The sequence below is a fragment of the Podarcis erhardii genome (assembly GCF_964252035.2).
Source record: "Podarcis erhardii genome assembly, chromosome: 12".
Classification (NCBI taxonomy): Eukaryota; Metazoa; Chordata; class Lepidosauria; order Squamata; family Lacertidae; genus Podarcis; species Podarcis erhardii.
Window position 1 is genome coordinate 2,045,345 of NC_138513.1, and position 24,583 is coordinate 2,069,927.

A 24,583-nucleotide genomic window follows, 5' to 3' on the forward strand; every position below is an offset into this window, starting at 1 on the left:
TTTCAGATCTACACAACAAACATAGGAACAGCAAATGTGTTGACAAATAAGGGGGTGCTTAGTTTCTGAATTCTCTTTCTGGTGCATTTTACGACCTTGTTACAGTATATGACTGGGGTGTTACCATGTTTGTGTGATGTTGCTTCACACGGAATTATCCAACACCCTGTCAGAATATGATGGTGGAAATAAAGGAACATTGTGTCCTTACACTATCTGAAAATACAATATGCTTACTAACACGTAATATAATTATAATAATAATTTATTATTTATACCCCGCCCATCTGGCTGGGTTTCCCCAGCCACTCTGGGCAGCTTCCAACCGAATATTAAAAACAATACAGCAGCAGACATTAAAAACTTCCCTAAACAGGGCTGCCTTCACTTGTCTTTTAAAAGTAGAATAGTTGTTTATTGACATCTGCTGGGAGGGCGTTCCACAGGGCAGGCGCCACTACCGAGAAGGCCCTCTGCCTGGTTCCCTGTAACCTCACTTCTCGCAGCAAGGGAACCACCAGAAGGCCCTCGGCGCTGGACCTCAGTGTCTGGGCTGGAAATGCTCCTTCAGGTATACAGGACCGATGCCATTTAGGGCTTTAAAGGTCAGCACCAACACTTTGAATTGTGCTCGGAAACGTACTGTAGCGTGCTATGGTTTTTTCTTTTTGTTTTAAAGTGGAGGGAGTGGGAAATAGACTTTTTCCTCCCACCTGGGTTTGACTTGGCAGTTGTGCACATGGCAAAGCACAAATAATTTCAACTATAGCTGTTCTGCCAAACGGTTGTCTCTGTCATCTCTCATACAGCTCGGCTCGTTAGTGGTTTCATAGATAATCAGCATGTGTTGTGAAGAAGAGTATGTGGATGATGCCATCTGCTTCCTGGTCTTTGCTACCTGCTATCTTAATCAATTAGTGGCAGTGAGCCACTGAGCAGTGTGCTTCAGATGTTGGCACCCAAGGGGTCTCCTCCTGGAATCCTTGGCATTCCCTTCAAGGCTTTCTCTCCTTTGTCTTTGCTTTCCTTCCTCTTTCTGGTTGGTATTTCAATGCCATTTCTGTTATAATGGTGGCAAATACACTGCATTCAAGGCTGAAGACTATGACGATCAGAAGAGTCAGATGGCCCAGCTATTTTCCTAGGCTGAGCTTATGGGAAAGTTCAGTGTTTCAACTGACCTGCTTAGCAATCAAGGGTTAGTTGCTCCGTGTTGCCTTTGCTGATGTCAGGTCAACTAAACCAGCCCAGGCAATGCCTTTCCTCCTCCTGGGTTTGTTGGCAGCCCAACTGAACAGGCAGACACAGCCCCTCCAAAGTTGTTGTTGCTGTTAGACCTGCCGCACACACCCAAGGTCCCAGGATCACTTACAGAAATCATGTGTTTTCCCATTTTGTGAATCATAAATCCAGAAGGCCACTGAGGAAAAAAATGGAAAATAATTCTGAGAAGGGCTGTAAGAGAGATCTGAAAGAAAAATCAAGGAAAGAAAGGTTGCAATATCAGAATAAGTTTAGAAAACTTGATAAATCCAGGTATCTTATGTGTGGTTTGAGTCCTGTGTCTGAGCACTACTGTCTGTTGTAAGCCACTGGAGCTTGTACCTAAAATGTAGTACACAGATGTTTGATTCATGTGCCATTTTCTGTGAATGAGAGGGTTTTGCCAAGACATAAAAGGTTTTTATGTCAGGCATGAGAGTTCCCTGCAGGAGTGCTCTTTGTCTGCAGTTTTGTGTGCACATTTCTTTGCGCATGTGTCTCACTGAACAGAGTGGGCCTTCCTTCTGAGTAAACACGCACAGGGTGGCACTGTTAATGTGGGGAAGGAATCTCTCTACCCCTAGGTGACGGTTTGCCCATTGCACTGACCAGCTGCTGCCTTCTCTTCTCTCCCTTCCAGAATTCTGTTTTGCATGCCGTGCCTTTTCTGAAGTGCCACCCATGGTGGACTCTGATGAAACTGCCCTAATACATTCCGGGATGGCAGTTAGCTGAGGGACAGCTGAGAATGACCTTGACTGACAGACTGCGGGAGAAGATATCACGGGCGTTCTACAACCACGGGCTGCTGTGTGCTTCCTGCCCCATCCCTATCATCCTTTTCACCGGCCTCTGTGTCCTGGCCTGCTGGTAAAGTCTCTCTTCTGCAGTCCATGTGTGCCTTGTCTTCAAGTGGACCACGTGGTTGTGCATTTTCATTTCAAAAACGCTGTGAAAGTATTGAGGGAGAGGCCAAAGGGCCCAGGAGGAAACTTGCATTTCTGCAAAGAACACCCAGACGGGGCAAGTTTAGATACCTTTGACTAAATGCACCAATACAGTGGTACCTCAGGTTACATACGCTTCAGGTTACATATGCTTCAGGTTACAGACTCCACTAACCCAGAAATAGTACCTTGGGTTAAGAACTTTGCTTCAGGATAAGAACAGAAATTGTGCAGCGGGAGGCCCCATTAGCTAAAGTGGTGCTTCAGGTTAAGCACAGTTTCAGGTTAAGAACAGACCCCCGGAACGAATTAAGTACTTAACCTGAGGTACCACTGTGTAACGCAGAAGTGATGGTGACATGGTAACAGCAGGAGAAGAGGAAAAATGACTTTGGCTAAGGTGTTTTTGGAATGACCATAGAAAGGGAATATCTCTGAAAGGAAAACCACCAGAGCCCAGAATATAGCAGTGCAGTGGCAGTGGGAGGCCCCATTAGCTAAAGTGGTGCTTCAGGTTAAGAACAGTTTCAGGTTAAGAACAGACCTCCAGAACGAATTAAGTATTTAACCCGAGGTACCACTGTACTTGTGGTTTGGGTTAGCAGATCTTTTGAGAGGTGCCGAATTGCAGTAGTGGGCTAAAATGTCGGAGATGAAAGGGCTATTCTTTCATTGCTGTGTAGGCTTGGCTGCTTAGTAAGGCTCTGTGGGATGTACTCCCGTTTCCATTAACTTTCAAAGAGGAAGAAATATTTTATTCTGTCCAAACTTTTTTCTGCTCTCTTTGTCTCCCTTAGCCCTGGAGTGCCTTTGCAATGCCGGACTAGGTAGTCATGTGGCTGGAAGTGTTATAGCAACGGTCTCTTGCTGCTATGAAACATTTGGCATGAGTGTAAGAAGGTATTGGTCACTAATAAACAGAATTGTGACCTTGCCATAGGACTTGGCAGCAAGAGAAAACATCATGTTCTCTTTCATATGGAAAACCGCTGTAAGAGAAGAGACACAGAAGAGATGCAGCCAGAATTAATTTTCTTTAAACAGAAAGTCTGTTTTCTCAAACTGGTTTGCCTATTAAAATTTCGGCCATAGCTACTTCTGCTGTTGCAGTCTGAAGGAATTATTTGAGGGGAAGGAATTTGAGGGGGGGGGAGTGTGTTCCCAGAGTTCTCAGAGTCTATATTCCCTGTATTTTAAATCATACAGAGCAATACTGTGTTCTGTTTAGAAAAGGCCTTGGCAATTTTCGCTAGTTCGCAGTTGAAGGAAATGTTGAAAGTGCCGAAGTCGCTGAAGGTCAGATAACAGGAAAATTTTGTATCTGTGAGAGTTGTGTGACAATGGGACGTGGCTGCCTTGAAGTGGAATCCGTTTGCTTTGAGGCCTCAGCAATGTTGTTGCCTGCAAAAGCTCATGCTGCTTTTTTAAAATGTGCAGGTCTTTTAAAGCCCCACAGGGCTGCTTCTTGTGCTTTCTGCGCATGACTTCTCTTCTGGCATTTGTCATGGATGTTCAGTTTCAGGGTGGGAGAAAGGACGTAAAGTCTTTGCCCATTTTTTTTATTTCATCGCTTGGTCTTGCCTAAAAATGTTTTGCTGCCTGTTTTCTGCCTTGCAGCTACCCACTGCTGAAACTCCCATTGCCCGGCACTGGACCTGTTGAATATACCACCCCTGTGAAGGACTACACACAGCCTCCAGGGTACCCAACCCACCAGCAAGGAGAGCCGAACGAAAAGCCTGACTGGGTACTGTTACTATTGTTACTACCACAGTGTGTGAAGCGAGCACGCAGGCAGAGAAAACACAGCCACCATTTTTATATTTTTATCGGTATTGCCTTTCATTAACTTTCATATTCCTAAGGCCCAGAATAGCTCTGAAGCATGTGTTCTTGCACTGAGCTTCTGTTCCACCCTTGTAGCAAAAGAGCTGCAGCATGAAGAGGCTTGGATACAGTTAGCTAAACAAATGGCACATAGAAACTACTATATGGTTGAAGAGTACTTTGCTGCAACTTTGGTCTCCTGTTATAAATTTGTCTCATCTCATTTTCTCCCTCCCAGTACACAGGTGCTCCTGTAGCCTACATTCAGCAGGTCCTGGTGAAAGCCACTGTCTCTCCGTGGCCCAAGACATTCCTGGCTGTTGATGTGTTTCGGTCCCCACTCTCCCGTGTCTTCCAGCTAGTGGAGGAAATCAGAAACCATGCCCTGCAAGACGGGTAGGTGGACCTCAATTATTTGTTTGTTTGTTTGTTAATAATAATAATAATAAATTTATTTATACCCCGCCTTCCCCAGCCAGGGCCGGACTCCGGGCGGCTAACAACCAATAATAAAAACAAGTTGAATGAATACAACTTAAAAACAAGATTAAAATACAACATTAAAACATTAAAATGCAGCCTCATCACAGGAGGAGAAAGGAAAAAAGAAAGAGGGAGGGAGGGAATCAAATTGACTCCAAGCCAAAGGCCAGGCGGAACAACTCTGTCTTACAGGCCCTGCAGAAAGAAATCAGATCCTGCAGGGCCCTGGTCTCATGAGACAGAGCGTTCCACCAGGCCGGAGCCAGTGTTGAAAAGGCCCTGGCTCTGATTGAGTCTAATCTGACTCCCTTAGAGCCTGGGACCTCTGGGGTGTTGTGATTTATGGACCTTTAAGTTATTAAATTTATATGCCACCCTTAACTTAGGATCACAGAGCGGTTTACAGTATAAGAACACAAAAATATATAAAATAATAACAAGCAAAATAATACCTCCCCTCCCCCCATTTAAAAGGCAATAATAATAAGTTCCTCTGTGGGGCATACCAGGAGAGGCGGGGGAGCCAAAGACGGGGGAGAAGTATGTTTTTGCTTAGCGCCTAAATATGTAATGAAGGCACCAAGTGAGCCAAGGAGAGATTCCCATTAGGAATGAGGATGTGCTAGCTAACTGCTCTCTTCTGATTTCTTGACATTTAGCATGTGTACAGCCAGCTGCCTATAGGCAAGGTTGTACGTGCTTAATATGTGAGGAGCTTCATCATGCTGGTAGAACATAGAATATCGGATCCAGAATTGGGCAGCTTGAGACTTGCTGATTTCCTGGCTTTTCAGAGGGATCTCTTGACCTTTGTATTTGTGGAGAGCTGCTCTTGTTCAGGGGATGCTTTACTCCCTTGGCCTGGCTCCCTTTCCCAGGCTGTTAATCTGATGCCACCTGATCCCCCATCTCTTCAAAATACTTGAACTGTGAATCATATAAACTAAACCTAGTCTTCACAGTCTGCTACAGAACCCAAGTTGTTTGCCAGATAAAAATTGACTGTGGCACCCTTAAATGTTCGTGTCAGAGGTTCTAGCCTATATCTGAGCTGGATGCAATGAGTGTGAGCCACTTTGTATTTCTATAGGAAGAATGCACATTAGCACGATTGCAGGACAGCAGTTGGGCTTTATCCTAATATGCTCTTGATCACGTTGGTCGGTGTGTGCTGGTGCAGGGAGCCAGCATTCCTACCGTGTACAAAGTATCTTTATGTTGTGAACCACGCTGAGTCCTTCAGATGAAGGGCAGTAGATAAGTGTAATAATAGTAGTAGTAGTAGTCGTAGTAGTTGTAATAATAATATAATAATAAAGCAATAAATATGAACATTATTTGACTCAGAGCTCCAAGAGCCTTGATTCTGTTTGCACCTTCTGTTCCTGACTTTGTCGGCGGCATACAGTAGCGTAGCGTGGGGGGTGCAGGGGGGGCCGGCCACACCGGGCGCAACATCTGGGGGGGGGCGCTCGCCGCCTCCGGAGTCTCCGAAGAGCCTCGGGCGCAGGCTGTAGCACCAGGGCTGCGGCCAAGAAGCTGAAGCTGAAGAGCCCGCTGAGCGCCGCAGCCAGGCAGAGCGCGCCGGGAGGCACTACCGCCAGGGCCCGGCGGCAGCCGCAGCACCTCGCCACCATCCTGCCGCCAGACTTGCTCGCACAAGGACGGCCGCCCGCCGCCGACGCTGCTGCCTCTGGCGGCGGACACGTGGAGAGAAACAGTGGCAGCCGAGCGGGAGAGTCTCCCTTTCTCACTGCAACACTCCGGGGAGGGGGCGAGGGAGAGAGTCAGGTGGAAACGCACGCGCGCTCCCCAAGCTGCATCTTCGCGGGGGTTGGGGGGCGAAGCCGCCGGGTATTTGCGCCCCAAATTGGGGCGACCGCAAAAAGCCACCCTGCCAGCAGCAAGCTTCAAGGTCAAAGGCTCTCTTCGAGGAAGCTGCGATCCTCTTTCCAATTAAGAACCCCCACCCCAGCTCAGTTCAGTGGGAGGTGGATTTCCCGGGTCTCTTGTCCCTTAGAGGGTGCCTCTCATCACCCTGCCATTCTGAGAGCAGGGAGGGCGCCTCTCAGGAGACTTTCCCCCGCGTTTGCTTTCCCGCTCAGGAAAGCGCGCGCGGCCCCGGCTGGATCTGCAACTCTTCTGGTGAGTGAGGTTTAAACCAGAGGCAGACGCTCCTTCTTGGACGGATGCCTGGAAGAAAAAGACCCCGCGGTCTCCTCCTTTCCTTCCCCTGCAGAGGCCAGCCACGTCCCTCAGCCAAGCCCGCCTTGCTTCTCAAAAGAGCCGGTCTACTACAGTTTGTGGCTGCATGGGAGAGCGCTGCTTTCCTTGCAAAAGGCCCCCAGGTTGAGTCGCCGGCACCTCCAGCTATGAGAGGATGGGAGCAGTGGCGTAGCGTGGGGGGTGCAGGGGGGTCGGCCGCACCTGGCGCAACATCTGGGGGTTAGGGGCGAAATCCATGGGTTAGGGGGTGCAAATTACTTGCCTTGCCCCGGGTGCTGACAACCCACGCTATGCCACTGGCGGCATATGGAGATATTTGGAACCATGTATCTCAGTTTCTGTATGGTCAGTCCACATATCCTGTATTTGTGCTGGATGCAAAACTTGGATTTGGATTGCTGATTCCTTCTCCTTGTTTTGGGTAGACCTCCCTGCTTTGGAAGCTGTTAACTGACCATGAGTCCCTTGGTGGCAGTTCTGCTTGTCTGCAGAGCAGAGTTGCAAGGAATAGGAACAGTGAGAGATGGAAGAGGTGGAGTACCTCAAATGTAATGGCTGGGAGCTTGAGGACGATGTAGATAGTACAGTGGTACCTCGGGTTACATACACTTCAGGTTATAGACTCCGCTACTCATTGTGAAGTACTGGAAGACGCAAGATCTACCCACTCTGGAAGAATGGCAGATGAAGGTGATAGACTATATGGGACTAGCAGAAATGACCAGCAGAATCCAAGACCAGGGAAAAGAGACGGTGGAGGAAGACTGGAAGAAATTCAAAGACTATCTGCAGAAGCATCATAAAGTTAATGATAACTGGATAAAAATTAAGTGGTTACCAGCTGTAATGTAGAGGTTGAGTAATAAGTTATAATAAGTTACAACAAGTTATAATAAGGATTTGCTGAATTAAGAATTTGAATTGGAATACAAAAGGGGGAGGTGAGAGGAGGTCTGGGAAATAAGTTAATGGAAATGAGTAATGGAAATTATATTAGTTTTATTTTATTTTTTTGTTTTTGTATTTTTGTATTTTTATTATTTCTCTTTTGTGTATGTTTATTTTTTTGTATTAATTGGAAACGTTAATAAATATTATATATATATATATATATATATATATATATATATATATATATATATATATAAAGGTTATAGACTCCGCTAACCCAGAAATAGTACCTCGGGTTAAGAACTTTGCTTCAGGATGAGAACAGAAATTGTGCAGCGGGAGGCCCCATTAGCTAAAGTGGTGCTTCAGGTTAAGAACAGTTTCAGGTTAAGAACAGACCTCCGGAATGAATTAAGTACTTAACCCGAGGTACCACTGTGTAATGCAGAAGTGATGGTGACATGGTAACAGCAGGAGAAGAGGAAAAATGACTTTGGCTAAGGTGTTTTTGGAATGACCATAGAAAGGGAATAACTCTGAAAGGGAAACCACCAGAGCCCAGACCATATTTTTTAACAGTAGAGCATATGAATATAAAATAACCATAGGCATAAGAGAGCTCACAGGCAATTTGCCACTTCAAAGAACTGATGGATACTTGCAAAAATGAATTTCATATCTGTGGCCGCTTTCTGAATCACTGGGATGAATAATCAGTGGAATTGCAATGTCCCTTTCTGCTTTGACCATTTGCAGATACTCTTGATCTGCTGAAACTCTTGGCTTTTCTCACCCCCCCCTCCCCTTTCAGCTCCAGAATCAAAAGTCTGGAAGAAATCTGCCTTCAGGTAACAGATCTCCTGCCTAATTTAAAGAAGCTTCGAGGCTTGCTTCCTGAACATGGCTGCCTGCTGCTGTCCCCAGGAAACTTCTGGCAGAATGACCAGGAACTCTTCAGTGCTGACCCGGATGTCATCAGAACGATCCACCAGCATGAACCAAAGACATTACAGACATCGGCTACCCCCAAAGGTATGAGATCTTGCATGAGAAGAGATTAGTAGGGGAAATACTTGAGGAACATCCATTGGGCCCGACTCATGTCTCCCCTGACAACCAGCCTAGCAACGTCACATGTGGTGGTCCTATGAAAAGGCGAAGGGTTCTGGGGAAAAGATACTATAATAAATTGAAAAGGATGTTTAAACTGTCAATCCCTAAAAAAGCCCAAAGCCTTTTCACTAGGAATAATGTGACAACAGGCAGTTGGAACTTAATATGCACAGAAGTGGAATGAAGGATCACCAACCAAGGAGGAACTGCTTCTAAAGCTGATGGACTATGCTGAAATGGTGAAATTGTTAAATTAAGAGGACATAATGATGAAACGTTTAAGGAGGAGCGGAGATCATGGATGCGTTACAAGTCAAACTATCACCCATACATGAAGTCGCAGGCAGGATTCGAAGTATAAACAGTGGATTATTGAAAGAACCAATGATTTGGGGTTTAGGCAATAAAAACATATATAATACAGTGGAACCTCTACTCACGTACGGAATCCATTGCGGAGGTCCGTTCGTGAGTCGATCCGGTTTGCTGGTAGAAGCGCCGTTTTGCGCATGTACAGATGGCAGAAGCCGCTTCTGCGCATGTGCGAATCGCTGCAAACCCAGTATTTACTTCTGGGTTTGTCGCGGTTGCAAGTCGAATTGTTCACAAGTAGGGGCGGTGGTGAATCGAGGTTCTACTGTATAGGACAACGAACAAAAAGGAGTTTTTTAAAAACCACCAGAAGAGATGCAGTAGGAAGTCAAGAAGAAAATATGTTTTAAAAAAACTGCTTTGAAATATCTTTGGAGAATTAATGAAAAAAACTACATGGAAGACAACAACAACAACGCCATAGTGAAATGGAATTGGTTTTCCCTCATCTTTCTTACATAATGGTATCTAGCTTGTCCTTGATCAGGTGTTGGGAGGCTGGCCTGAATATTGGAGAACAGCTGTTCTGCCATGTCAGAGCCAGGAAGAGAGTTTTGACATCAACTCAATAGGAGAGCATTTTTGGATCTGACCAAAAGCTGATCCACAGTAGCCAACCAGTTGCCCATGGAAAGCTGATCAGCAGACTTGAGGGCAGCCACCCTTCCCTGTTGCTGTTATTCACCAGCACCTGGTACAGTGGTGCCTCACAAGACGAAATTAATTCATTCCGCAAGTTTTTTCTTCTTGCGAGTTTTTCGTCTTGCGAAGCACGGTTTCCCATAGGAATGCATTGAAAATCAATCAATGCGTTCCTATGGAGACCGTCCGGGGACAGAGGGGAAGCGCCGCGCGTCTCCCCCTCTGTCCCCGGACCTGTTGAAAGCAAGGGGCGGCGGGGAGAAGATTGCTTCTCCCCATTGCCAGGCCCGCAATCTCCGGGGACAGAGGGGAAGGCGCGCGGCGCTTCCCCGCTGTCCCCGGAGCTTGCGGGGCACGCTTCGTTTTGCGAAGCAAGCCCATAGGGAGATGCGTCTTGCGAAGCGGCTAAGAAAACGAAAAACTCCTTCGTCTAGCGAGTTTTTCGTCTTCCGAGGCGTTTGTCTTGCGGGGCACCATTGTATTCAAAGACATGATGCCTCTGACCCTGGAGGTAGCATGATACCAATCTTTTAAGTTGTCTGTCATAAGGAACATGCTACAGTTCCTAGCTCGTTTTAATTGCCCTTTTTGGGACTTAAAAAGATACAGATCTTTTAAGTTGTCTGTCATAAGGAACATGCTACAGTTCCTAGCTCGTTTTATAGCCCTTTTTGGGACTTAAAAAGATACAGATCTTTTAAGTTGTCCGTCATAAGGAACATGCTACAGTTCCTAGCTCGTTTTAATTGCCCTTTTTGGGACTTAAAAAGATACAGATCTTTTAAGTTGTCTGTCATAAGGAACATGCTACAGTTCCTAGCTCGTTTTAATTGCCCTTTTTGGGACTTAAAAAGATACAAATCTTTTAAGTTGTCTGTCATAAGGAACATGCTACAGTTCCTAGCTCGTTTTAATTGCCCTTTTTGGGACTTAAAAAGATACAAATCTTTTAAGTTGTCTGTCATAAGGAACAGGCTACAGTTTCTAGCTTGTTTTAATTGCCCTTTTTGGGACTTAAAAAGATACAAATCTTTTAAGTTGTCTGTCATAAGGAACATGCTACAGTTCCTAGCTTGTTTAAATTGCCCATTTTGGTACCTTTCCCAGCTCTGTTGTACAGTGGTATGGTACCTCGGGTTACATACGCTTCAGGTTACATACGCTTCACGTTACAGACTCCGCTAACCCAGAAGTAGTGCTTCAGGTTAAGAACTTTGCTTCAGGATGAGAACAGAAATTGTGCTCCGCCGGCGCGGCAGCAGCAGGAGGCCCCATTAGCTAAAGTGGTGCTTCAGGTTAAGCAGAGTTTCAGGTTAAGTACAGACCTCTGGAACGAATTAAGTACTTAACCTGAGGTGCCACTGTACTATATCTTTTTGGAGATGTGGCAACTGGAGCAGTGTGTGATAGTCTTCATTAAGCTTGGGGAGCCTCATTTGCTTCCCAGTTGTGTGACTTTGAAACCTCACAATGTGTCCCTCTTCTTTCCTCAGACCTGCTGTTCGGAGTTCCAGGGAAGTACAGTGGGGTGAACCTATATAACCGGAAGCGAGTGGTAACCTACACCATTACCCTGGGTCTTCAGCGCTATGATTCCAGGTATTTCATCCAGAAGATGATGAAACAGTCACCTACAGCTTTGGAAAATGCTTCTCCCTTATTCCATGTGTTGTTCATACTCCAGGACTGTATTTCATTTTCTCAAGGCTGCCTTTAGCATGTTTTCCTAACAGGGATTGTTAAATCCATGTCACTTTCTCCCCTGAATGATCACATGTCAAAATGTCACGTTAACATCTCTTTTTACGCTCGATACACTGGCAAAGCCTTTATGCAAAACCTTCCTTTGCCTATGCAAATACTGAGGCACAATGGAGAACCAGTGGATTAGAATAGTAGCCGTGGTTGTGCAACGCCGAGCCTCTTACGGCTGCTACACAGGTTACAAAAATAGGGCAGCTTTGCTGTGTGCCCTGTAACTTATGTGAAAGCTGGTTTTTCTCTTTTAAGACAAGGAGCACTGCATGCATGTGCTTTGTAGGAACTGTGAGTTGCCCTTGTGCTTTCCACGGTAGGTTCCTTGCCAGCCTCCGCTCCCGCCTCAAGGCGCTGCACCCCAGCCCCAACTGCAGCCTGCAGGAAGAGCACATCACCCACGTCCACTTCAAGGAAGAGATTGGCATCGCTGAACTCATTCCCCTTGTGACCACCTACATCATCTTGTTTGCCTACATCTACTTCTCTACCCGTAAGTGTGAAGGGCAGATTAGGGCATTGCGAGGAGGAGGGCTCAAGGGACCGTGTGTTTGCTGCCCCCCACCCCTGGTTTTAACGCAGCAATAGAGCGGGGCAGAGCCTTTAGAGTTGTGTCTCTGAGCAGACTGACTTTGCTGGGGGAAAAGGGTAATAAATGCAGCACCCTTTATTTAATAGCCAGAGCAGTACAGTGGTACCTCGGGTTACAAACGCTTCAGGCTACAGACTCCGCTAACCCAGAAATATTACCTTGGGTTAAGAACTTTGCTTCAGGATGAGAACAGAAATCGGGCGGCAGCGGGAGGTCCCATTAGCTCAAGTGGTGCTTCAGGTTAAGAACAGTTTCAGGTTAAGAACGGACCTCTGGAACAAATTAGGTATGTAACCAGGGGTACCACTGTACTTGGTATTGTGTGTGAGAGACAGAGACACTTTCTGGAACCTTAAGAAAAAGAAACACTGTTTTGGGATAGATGGCATTTCTTCTTGTCCCATCCTTCAAGGTGCTACTTTTGCACGCCCTGGTGCGAACCTCATTTTACAGCGATGGATCGTGTTGTGCGTTGAGAGAGAACCCGCAGACCCGCTTGCGCATTTGCACATCAATCTGTGGATGGCACCTTTTCTGCCTTTCCCATGGTCTGGTTAGCGCACGCATGTGTCCTGCCTCCACGGCTTTGTTGCTGTGTCTTACTTTCATCCGACGGTTCTGGAGGCTTTGCTTTCTCTCCCTCAGGGAAGATTGACATGGTGAAATCAAAATGGGGCTTGGCTCTGGCTGCGGTTGTGACGGTCCTGAGTTCTCTGCTCATGTCGGTTGGATTGTGCACACTCTTTGGCCTGACACCTACGCTCAATGGAGGGTAAGCATCTAAATTAATCTAACTGGCAGAAGCTGGTTAATATGGTTGCGAAAGAGCTGCTGCTCTCCTTTAGTTCCTTCCTACAGCTGCCGTATTAATGACCTCCTTTCCAAGCAATGTCTCATGGCTGCCTGAGCAAACTGTATTATCCTTCTGCTGAGATGAGCTCCGTTAGGTGGATACTTAAAAAAGCACAGTATGAGTACAACAAATTCATTTGCAAACATCTTCATCTCCACCAAACATGAATCAGAACTGGGATTTTACCTGTGTCTTTCTGGCAGGTTAATCGGCTCAGAGGTGGGGCCGTTATTAGAACAAACACACCCCAATGCCTATCAGATTATCTTTAGATTAAGGGGCGGGTCATAAATTGATAGAAACACCTGTTCTAACTGGTTTTGCCAGAAAATGTCCCAGTAGAAACCAGTGGTTCCACCAGCTCTCTCCAAAACAACTGTAATCTTTGGAAGCCACAGAATAACCTCTTGTAACAAGGTAGCTCTCCGGTATAAATCCAGATGTTTTAAACCTTGTGTGCTTGACAAAAATTGCATCCTGTATAAATATTTTCCTACAGGCCAGAGCTAGCTTTTATGCAGACACAGGACAACCCGATCTTGTAGATCACGGAACTTTAATATCAAATACATTACCAGGAATATAATTCCTTCAGCAATTACACCTGCAAACTCTTGAATGTGGATTCTTTACCAAGAAGCCCATTTAGTAGCTTCTTCAGTCTCCCATATTTTAGCATTTGAAATTTTCTAGCCCCCGTGGAGCAGTTTTTTGTAGAGCAATTTTCTAGCTCCTATGGCTGGGGTGATTAGCTTAATCATGCATCACAACGTTGGAAAGCAGCAGAAATCATTTCATCAAGTTTAACATATTCTGCCCCATGGATTTGCTATTTATCACACAAAGCTAAGAGTTGGTGTGAAGAGGATGACCCCCCACCCATGCGCCCAAGAATTAGGGACCAGTATCTCTCTTGGGGGGGCCTTGAGATGCACTCAGCCTTTCCTTTCCCCCTGCCTGCCCTTTGTCGCAGCCTTGCATCATCTTCCCACGCAAACACAGAAGAGCATTACCACATCTCTCCCCGTGACCTTCCCCTTGTAGCACCACAACACCGCTGTCTCTGATAGGCTTTTCTCAACTGGACGGTCACTTTGGATCCATGCCAAGTTGATCTGAGAGCCCAGCTGCCTTGTTTGCTCTTCTCGTTGCTTGTGGGGAATGGTAAATGCTGGCATCTGAAGTATGTTTTGTCAGATGTGTTCATAGTAAATAGTATTGCCTGCCTTCCTAAAGATATTTATTTTCCAGTAGCTCCTATTTTCCAATAACCCCCATAACTGTGCCCCTGAAGCACCAGGTGCGCAGCCTGGGAGTCATTTCGGACTCGCAGCTGTCCATGGAGGCGCAGGTCAATTCTGTGTCCCGGGCAGCTGTTTACCAGCTCCATCTGGTATGCAGGATGAGACCCTCCCTGCCTGCGTACTGTCTCGCCAGAGTGGTGCATGCTCTGGTTATCTCTCGCTTGGACTACTGCAATGCGCTCTACGTGGGGCTACCTTTGAAGGTGACTCGGAAACTACAACTAATCCAGAATGTGGCAGCTAGGCTGGAGACTGGGAGCGGCCGCCGGGACCACATAACACTGGTCTTGAAAGACCTACATTGGCTCCCAGAATGTTTCCAAGCACAATTCAAAGTGTTGGTGCTGACCTTTAAAGCCCTAAATGGCCTTGGTCCAGTATACCTGAAGGAGCGTCTTCACCCCATTGTTCTTCCCGGACACTGAGGTCCAGCGCCGAGGGCCTTCTGGCGGTTCTGTCACTGCAAGAAGCCAAGTTACAGGGAACTAGGCAGAGGGCCTTCTCGGTAGTGGCAATTACCCTGTGGAATGCCCTCCCATCAGATGTCAAAGAAATCAACAACTACCAGACTTTTAGAAGACATCTGAAGGCAGCCAGCCCATTTTAGGGAAGCTTTTAATGTTTGATGAACTACTGTATTTTAATATTTTGTTGGAAGCCGCCCAGAGTGGCTGGGGAAACCCAGCCAGATGGGCTGGGTATAAATAATAAAGTATTATTATTATTATTATTATTATTATTATTATTATTATTATTATTATTATTTGCCCTTTTTAGGGAAGCTTTTAATGTTTGATGGACTACTGTATTTTAATATTTTGTTGGAAGCCGCCCAGAATGGCTGGGGAAACCCAGCCAGATGGGCTGGGTATAAATAATAAAGTATTATTATTATTATTATTATTATTATTATTATTATTATTATTATTTGCCCTTTTTAGGGAAGCTTTTAATGTTTGATGGACTACTGTATTTTAATATTTTGTTGGAAGCCGCCCAGAGTGGCTGGGGAAACCCAGCCAGATGGGCTGGGTATAAATAATAAAGTATTATTATTATTATTATTATTATTATTATTACACAATCTTTTAAAGGATTGTTTGATCTCATTTCTATACTGCCTACCTCCCCCACCCCGCCCCAGAGCTCCAGGTGGTTCCCCCACTTCTCATTTAATCCCCACAACAACCCTTTGAGATTGGTTAGGCTGAGAGATAGTGACCTACCCAAGGCCACCCAGTGAGCTTCAGCCATTCTCTTCTGAGAATGAGACTTGCTCTGGTTACTTAGGCCAGGCAATTCCACTTTCTATATGTTTACCCTCCGTTTTTCCTCTAGGGAGATTTTCCCTTACCTGGTGGTAGTTATTGGCCTAGAGAATGTGCTGGTCCTCACGAAATCTGTCGTTTCCACACCCGTCGACCTGGAAGTGAAGTTGAGGATTGCGCAAGGTACATGGAACGAAGACGGAAAGTTCTGCCAGACTATTGGCCCATCTCTAGTCTGTTTTTTTTGGGGGGGGGACTTGATATCCCGCCTTTCACTCGCCGAAGGAGTCTCAAAGCGGCTAACAATCTCCTTTCCCTTCCTCCCCCACAACAAACACTCTGTGAGGTGAGTGAGGCTGAGAGACCTCAGAGAAGTGTGACTGGCCCAAGGTCACCCAGCAGCTGCATCTGGAGGAGTGGGTAATCAAACCCGGTTCACCAGATTACGAGTCCACCGCTCTTAACCACTACACCACACTGGCTCTCAGTCTGTTCTGATTGGCAGTGGCTTGACAAGGTCTTTCCCACACCTGGCATCTGAGATCAGTGCTTGCTGATGTTCTGCATGCAAAGTAATCCCTCTGTTGCTGATCTGTGACCTTTCCTCTGTGGCAATCCATGCCCCAGCAGTCATTCTGGGTCTTAGATGTGTCAAAGGCACGGGGTAGTATATTGGCGTGGGTCAGAGCAGCCTGGGGGACAGGTCCCATGACAGACTGTTGCTCAGTTGACACCAGATTAAACACACCGAGATTACTGCATGACACTCATTAGGAAATACAGGAGGAACCTAGCAATCCTGTTTTGCAATCCAGTCTCAATATGCATAGCTAAGGAGCACAGAAGACCCAATTACAAAGCAAGCAGTTTGATATCTTTGTCGTGTGTGGAGGTTATTTTAATAACGTATGTCCTAAGAAGAGCCCGCTAGATCAGGCCAAGTTGCACAAGAGTAAATTCCCCTCCTGTAGTTTCCAACAACTGGCAGGGACACACTATCAGTGGAGGTAGTAATTGCTGCTTCACTTTCAGTGAAGGTAGCAATTTGCACAAACCGAGTAAGGAAGTGTTCCTCTCATTGAATTTTTAGCAGCCGTACTTGAGCCAGGAGCACCAAAATGTCTCAATAGTAGCAAAGCCAGTTGCGTTCTCCAGCCACTTCTCCAGCTTCCCCTTATGTGTCAAGTATGCTGGCTGTTTCCTGACAACAGAGGCACGAAACTGAAGTGTCCCTCCAGAAGAGCACTTTGAACTTTGGGAGTTCAGCAACCCGTTGATTTTTGCATGTTGTGTTTGACTTTTGTTCTGTTAATAATTTTTGTCATTTTGAAGTAGGGGTGGGGAGCCTCTGTCCTGCAGACCAACACCAGGCCTCCTCATTTGGCTTCTGAGGCGGTTTCCTCAAACTACGTTCACCTGTCTCCATATGTGATGCCTGCTGTGGAGCACTTAAGAGACACAGCTGCCTCTCCTGCAAAAAGCAGCTGTTGTGCAGGGGGTTCAGTCCTTCTTGGTCACTGCCTCCTCCCTCCCAACCAACTTCGGCAGATCAGCAGGACCACCCGCCTGCCACTCACATGTCGTTGTTATATTAGATGATTGGCAAGTGGGTGGTCCCACGCAGCTACCAAAGTTGGACCAAGTGATGGGGGGAGATAAAGACCTGGCCCCCAGGCCAACAAGGCTCCCCTGTCGTAAATCAATGCCTCTGCCCCCTTAAAATGTTTGTGTGTTGGGCAGTCGCTGCAGGTCAAGCAGGCCCCCAGCTTCCAATCACTGGCCTTAACCTTATTTTCATGTGTCCCTTTTCCCCAGAGAGCCAGTGTGGTGTAGTGGTTAAGAGCGGTGGACTCGGAATCTGGTGAACCAGGTTCGCGTCTCCACTCCTCCACCTGCAGCTGCTGGGTGACCTTGGGCTAGTCACACTTCTCTGAAGTCTCTCATCCCCACTCACCTCACAGAGTGTTTGTTGTGGGGGAGGAAGGGAAAGGAGAATGTTAGCCGCTTTGAGACTCCTTCGGGTAGTGATAAAGCGGGATATCAAATCCAAACTCTTCTTCTCCTTCCCCAGGTTTGAGCAATGAGAGTTGGTCAATTATGAAGAACATGGCTACAGAGCTGGGGATCATTCTGATTGGCTACTTCACCTTCGTCCCAGCTATCCAGGTACTTGGTGGGTTCTGGTGGGGCAGAAGCCCTGCTTGGCTTCTTGGGGTGGGGTGGGGGTTGGTTTAGCCTGGCAATTACCCACCACCTGCAGAGCATCGTTGGACATAGTAGGGCTTGTGCTCCTGCCCTTCTTCTCAGACCTCCTGTGTTGCCATTCCATGTTAGTCCACAGCATCTTGTGCCATCTGCCAACCCTCTTCCTGCAGTTGCCAAAACTTTCAGTCAATTCAATCTACCAGCTCATCATATGTCACTGTGTTTTCATTTGGCAACAGTCAGTTGTGTTTCTGTAGCCCTGAGACACTTCCCTAGTGGGGTCCCCCTTGAAGACTGCCTTGATGCTACAAGTCTAGATGGGGCTTGGCTGTTGGGGGCGCCTCAGCCATCCATGTTGCCATCTTGCTACCTTCTAGATCAGCGGTTCTCAACCTGTTGTGGGACTACAACTCCCATCATCCCTGAGCTCTGGCCCTGCTAGCTAGGGGCGATGGGAATTGTAGTTCAACAACATCTGGGGACCCACAGGTTGAGAAAGGCTGTGCTAGATGCAGTTCAGATGGGGGAGAGTGCGGCATTCCATTTATTCATTCATTCACTTTCCCTCCCCAAAAATCATGCTCGAAGCAGCTTACAACAAAGAAAACGGGAAAGCGTTTCAAAACCAAACAGTGCAAAAGCAATTTCATAACAACAGACCAAAATGACACAGTAGCAAATGTAGTAACATGCGAAAACCAAACCAAAACAAATCCACGTTTCAGTACTATAAATATAACAAGATTACCATATTTTTCACCCTATAAGACGCACTTTTCCCCCTCCAAAAATGAAGGGGAAATGTGTGTGCGTCCTATGGGGCGAATGCAGGCTTTCCCTGAAGCCTGGAGAGCGAGGGGGGTCGGTGCGCACCGACCCCTCTCGCTCTCCAGGCTTCAGGAAGCTATCCACTAGCCGTGGGAGACCCAGCTCTCCCAAGGCTAGCGGAGACCTTGCCAGCACCCAGAAGCTTGGGGCGCACTGAGCTCCGCTCACCCCAAGCTTCGGGATTAGCGCAGCGCTCCGCTAGCCTTGGGAGAGCCGCGCGGCTCTCCCACAGCTAGCGGAGACCTTGCCAGCACCCAGAAGCTTGGGGTGCGCTGAGCTCAGCATGCCCCAAGCTTCGGGCTTAGCGCAGCGTACCTGGGGGGGGAAATAAATTTCCCCCCCTTTATTTCCCCCCCAAAAAACTGGGTGCGTCCTATGGGCCGGTGCGTCCTATGGGGCGAAAAATACGGTACATAAACAACAGCCAGCGTCCCATAGCAAAACATAAAAGGGAGTTCTCCTTGGTCCCAGAAACACCCCTCCTATGACGTTGCTCACAGTCCCCTCTCCTGCAGCAGCTTCTTGCAGGGCTTCCAAGGGCAAAGGGTGGGATAGCGTGAAACAGCCCTCCCATAATGTAACTCACATTTTACCTTGAAAGCTGCTCAGTGTGTTGAGACTTGCATATGTCTTAGGGAATGCTTTCCGTCACTACCATTGTAAGGCCCCCGCAGCCTGTTGAAGCCTGAACTGGGTCTGTTCCTGGCGGGACTTGTTCTTGGAAGCCTGCCGTGGCCTGAAAGTGTTGCTTGCCTCTGTTCCCTTCTCCACAGTTCATAGATTAAATATCGTTAAGTGAGGAGATTTCACCCCTCCCATATCCAAGAATCTCCTGAGGTCTCTGCTGACTCTACAGAGAGGAGGAGCAATGTACTGCTCTCTACTTAATTAGTCAAGTGAGTGAGTCAGTCTCTGTGTGAGAGAGAGAGTCAGTCAGTGTGTCGGGGAGAGAGTGCAAGAGATCGTGTTTATAGATAAGATTGCTGCTAAGAGCAGCTGCAGGCACTCAGAGTATAGCATTGATTTATGCTTAGAATTTGTAGCTCTGTATATAGTTTTGTATTATAGCTGTAGCAATAGAATAAAAGGAAGATATTCTACAGAGCTGCTCTCCGAGTGGTTTATACTCTGCAAGACTCTGCAAAACGCTGCTGCGCAACGACTGTATAATTGAGACAGTCAATCCGGTGCTCTCAGCTCCAAGCTGTGAGTCCACAGCACTGTCACCTGTTCCTGTGGGAAAGGAGGTCTCTGGCAGTGCTACCCAGCTCGCCTAGCCCAGTCGGGGCTGTAGTGCATGAGTCCAGTTGGTACACTGGCTCAAGGGCGATGCTGATAAGATCCTTTTGATGGGATAGAAAGCGTATTTTGAGCTGATAGGCAGAACCTTGATGCCTCCTGTGCTGTAGCAGCAGAATGGCGGCAGATTCTGGTGGCTGAAATCCAAACCTTCCAGCCCTGATTTCTGCATCTTTGCAATAATGGTGCCTAGAACAGGTCTGCTTGTCTGCCCCTTATCTGTGGCCCTGAACGTGAAGGACGCAGAAGAGATAATGCTCAGCATGCTTGTCACAGAGTCCAAGGTATCCTGGCAATAGGGAGCCAAGTTGCCACAGGCTTCATGTCCTTTTGACCCTCGCCCCGTTCGCTTGAGGTCTGGTGCTGCACTTTTGGGCTAAGGACAGCGTACCTCATTACCTCATTAGCCTACTCAGCCTTGGCGCTCCTCTTGCTCTCTGGAGGTAGAATTGGTTGTGTCGAGAGATGTGGGAACGCACATGTTCACACATACCCTTACCTCCTCCCTGCTCCCTGCACTGCGCAGCACAGATCCTGAAACAGATCCTAAATATACCTTCCCCAAAGAACTGGAAGCATTTTTGCTGGGGTTGATGGGGGGAGAAATTGCGAAAGTGGACCGAAGACTATTTTTGTACGCCACAGTTGCGGCAAGAACTTTATTAGCCCCAAAGTGGAAATTACAGGAAATACCAACAATTGTGGAGTGGCAGACGAAAATGACGGACAATGTAGAACTGGCAAAACTGACTTGCAGAATCAGGAACCAGGAGGACTCAAAATTCCAGAGAGACTGGAGTAAATTTATCGATTACGTTAATAATCATTGCGAAAGTTTGAAGACACTAGCAAGACTGAAATGATTCCTACGACGTGGACTTTATAGTTTAAGTTATAAATGCGAGATACAGATTTGTAATAGAAAGCTTGTTAAGGGATGGGAAGGAAGGAAGTCTTGAACTTGGCAGAGTGTGGAAAGATTGGATTGGTGATGTCAAGTGAAATGATTGTTTGATGAGAAAATGAATAAAAATTATATTTAAAATAAAAGATCCTGGAACTGCTGCTCCTGTTGTTGAGTGAGAACTGCTGAGCCATGTCTGGCATAACCAGCTCCCAGCTGCACACTGTTTCTTGCTGCACAAAGATCTGCATTTGCTGCCTGCTCTGGGGTGACTCTCCCTGCTGGGAGCTTAGTACAGCAGCTAACAAACACCCTCCTCTCTTGTGCCTTGCAGGAATTCTGCCTTTTTGCTGTGGTTGGCTTGGTGTCCGACTTCTTCCTCCAGATGCTCTTCTTCACCACCGTCCTGTCCATTGACATCCGCCGCATGGAGGTAAAAGAAGGCAGTAATAATAATGATTATTTATCACTTGTGCCCTGCCCATCTGACAGGGTTGCCCCAGCCACTCTGTTTTTTTTAAGAATAATTTTTATTAACCGACCAATCACATCAAATCAAACCAAATTACATAAATTCCAAATTACACAGCCAAATTTTAAATTTTTGTTGGGGGTACCCATATTTTAAGTTCCGAAGGGATCCAATCAACTTCTTACTTCTTACGGCTGTTTTAATGTCCACAAATCTAACCTTATGATGTTCACAGTACTATCCAGTCCTTTCTTACTATTTTTCCACATCTCTTGTTGTTATTTTCATATATTTTTCCTTTCTCTTTGTGACCTCTGATAGTCTCCGCAAGCTGGTTAGAACAGTTTGTAATCCTGCGTGGATATTATTTTTTTTATCCAGTAGCCATATCCAGACGTTTTCCATATAACATCACTTCCATACATCAAAACAGTCTTAGCGTCATTAATCTTCACCAATCTGCCTCCTTTCTCAAAACCTCTGAGGAGATTCACTAGGAATGCAGTCTGAAAACAAATCCGTTCTTCTTCCCGGCTATAAATCCTTTGGCAAGATGGCGACTCCGAATTAATTGCTACGCCATTCCCAATAGCTCTTACTGCTTCTCGGTCTCCATAAAGCATACTTTTGGTTAAAGTTTATCTCCACACAGACCTTAATCATCCTGCTTGGGTCAGTTCAACCGACGGTTCTAATGAGGAGGGGTTCTTGTAAATCACATAGAAGGAAAGTAAAAAAGGTTCCCCCCCCCCATTCAGCCCCGTTGTCAACATACCCCGCCTTTGGTGTATCTTCATCGTAAAATATTCCTGTTTCTCCAGCCCGTCGTCGTCTTTCGCAGAGGTCACTTAAATTAGCAGACTTCACTCCCCTTCTTCACTTGAAATATGTGCATTTGCTTCTTTTGTAATTAATTATTCCAAATTGCTGCAACTAGTGCGCGATCAGAGACAGCGTCCAGGAGAGCCGATGTCCACACGGGGGCATTCTGCCTAGGGCCCTCACCCCCTTATTTTAAATTAGGGGGTGATTTATGGGCACAGCAGGCAAGGGCTGTGTTCCCCATTTCCTTGGGGGGTTGCCCCAGCCACTCTGGGTGGCTTCCAACAAAATATTAAACACACACACACACAATACATCAGACATTATAAACTTCCTGATACTGGGCTGCCTTCAGATGTCTAACGGAAGGTCGTATAACATAATTGTTTATTACTTGCAGTGGTTCCCAGAGGGGGCCGTGGGATTCTCTAGAGGGGAGGCAGGGGGTGCTGGAAGTATATATGACTATCCGACCATCACTGAATCAGGTTTATAAGTACCGTCAAATGAATTGAACTAGGTAATTATAATTGGATTTTGAATAAATGTGCAAAAATTGCCACTGTTTTGAATTGCATTGTGTTGTAATCTTCCTTGGTTGGTTGTGCGAAATGTTCTGGAAAACGCTTTTTACAGGGAAGGGGAGGGGGCACTGGGGATAAATTTACAGAATCAAAGGGGGGTGAGCTAACCCTTGTGTGCTTGGCTGGGTGTCTTATGAGCTGAGAGGAGCAGGGATTACAAGATCAGGCACTTCTGAATACAGAGGTTCAAGTCAGCTGTACATGGATGACTTAAACTGGCACTTGTCATTGGAGGCAATTCGCTGAACACAGATTCAGGGCACAGATTCGGGATTCTGTGTGCCACAGTGTGGGACGCCAATGGCCAGCTTCTCTGGCAACCCTGTGTTTCAGGCCACCTTAAGGTCCACAAATAACAACACTTTGGAGGTCCCAAGCCTCAAGGAGATTAGATTGGATTCAACTAGGGCCAGGGCCTTTTCAGCACTGGTCCCGATGTGGTGGACAGCTCTGTCACAAGAAACTAGGGCCCTGCGGGACTGGACATCTTTCTGCAGGGCCTGCAAGACAGAGCTGTTCCACCTGGCCTTTGGTTTGGACTCGGTCTGACCTTATGTTTCCCTCCCCTTATGGCCTTGATTTATCAGCTACTTTAAAATGAGGCTGCATTTTAAATTGCATTTTAACCTGTATTTTAAATTGCCCCCCCTTCCCCCTATTATGTTTTTACTGTGATTTTATTGGTGTTAGCCGACCTGAGCCCGGCTCTGGCCGGGGAGGGTGGGGTATAAATAATACTTATTATTATTATCATTATGGTTAAGTTTGCTGTGGTCTTTCTGTCTCTGACCCCACCACTTTCCCTCTCTTGGCAGCTTGCGGATCTGAACAGGCGCCTCCCGGCCGAAGCCTGCATGCCCTCCTCCACCAAGCCGGCGAGCCGCTCCCAGCGGTATGAGCGTCAGCCAGCCATGCGGCCTGCCACCCCGCACACCATCACCCTGCAGCCCTCCTCCTTCAGGAACCTGCGCCTGCCCAAGCGCCTGCGGGTGATCTACTTCTTCGCCAGGACCCGGCTGGCACAGAGACTCATTATGGTAGGCCCTCCGCCAGAGCAGCTTTGTGGGCGGTGCTGCAGGAAGTGGGGTGCTTGCAGTGGGAGGAACAGGCAGGGCTTTTGTCAGCTGGGGAGTGGAGCAGAAAAGCCCTGTTGGGCTGAGGGCAGGGCTGGGAGGCAGAGCACGAAGAGGCAGCAAGACCCAAGGCTGTAGGGTTAGCTGGCTAGCATGGCTGGCTCCTTCTACCCATCATCTGCCTGGGTTTGTGTCTGTGGGCGCTGGAACAATGGCAGGAGCCAGAGGGTGGAGAGTTGCCAGGAGGCCTCGTCCCCCCCCCGACTCTGAAATCATGGTGACCTCACTGCTACTTCTTTTAATGCCTTCTGTCGGCCCTGTAAGACAGAGCTATTCCGCCTGGCCTTTAATTTGAATTCAGCCTGATCTTTTATTTCCCTTCTCTTCCCTCCCCCTCCCCTTTTATGAAGATCACCCGCTCTGATCTTCCCTAATTCTCCCCTGACCTCCTCACTGGCCCAAGTAGAACCAATTCAGCCAGCTAGCCCTGGGGATTATCTAATTGATTTTTGAATTTTATTGTTATTCATGTTTTTATACTACATTTTATGCTGCTTTTATAATTAAGTGTTTTAAAGTGTTTTAAATTTGTTGTTAGCCACCCTGAGCCCAGTTTTTGAACCAGGAAGGGCGGGGTATAAATAAAATATTATTATTATTATTATTATTATTATTATTGAGGGCTAAAATTTACAGAGATTGTAAATCTCTTTATGTCTTAAAAGTGGCACATGAATGTTACATATTAGCAGTACTTGAGGTAGCCTAGTCAGCTGGGAGGATAGATGTTGGTGCACTCGCCCACGCCATGCCTAAGGACTGGGATTTTGGAGGGGCAGATAATCATCCGTAGTATTTTT

The 24,583-nt window shown here is 46.8% G+C and overlaps 1 protein-coding gene across 2 annotated transcripts in view; it reads left to right on the forward strand.

Annotated features, from left to right (window-relative positions):
- The window catches only part of SCAP (SREBF chaperone), a 68,576-nt gene that overhangs the window by 16,280 nt on the left and 27,713 nt on the right, over positions 1–24,583 (forward strand). For both annotated transcript variants that reach the window (XM_081834193.1, XM_081834194.1), the window contains exons 2-12: positions 1,904–2,133; positions 3,828–3,957; positions 4,276–4,433; positions 8,449–8,669; positions 11,258–11,363; positions 11,840–12,012; positions 12,757–12,883; positions 15,607–15,719; positions 17,608–17,702; positions 21,107–21,205; positions 23,466–23,687. In XM_081834193.1, coding sequence (XP_081690319.1) covers positions 2,012–2,133; positions 3,828–3,957; positions 4,276–4,433; positions 8,449–8,669; positions 11,258–11,363; positions 11,840–12,012; positions 12,757–12,883; positions 15,607–15,719; positions 17,608–17,702; positions 21,107–21,205; positions 23,466–23,687 — 1,566 coding nt within the window. In that variant the 5' untranslated portion in view covers positions 1,904–2,011. The remainder of the gene's footprint in view (positions 1–1,903; positions 2,134–3,827; positions 3,958–4,275; positions 4,434–8,448; positions 8,670–11,257; positions 11,364–11,839; positions 12,013–12,756; positions 12,884–15,606; positions 15,720–17,607; positions 17,703–21,106; positions 21,206–23,465; positions 23,688–24,583) is intronic.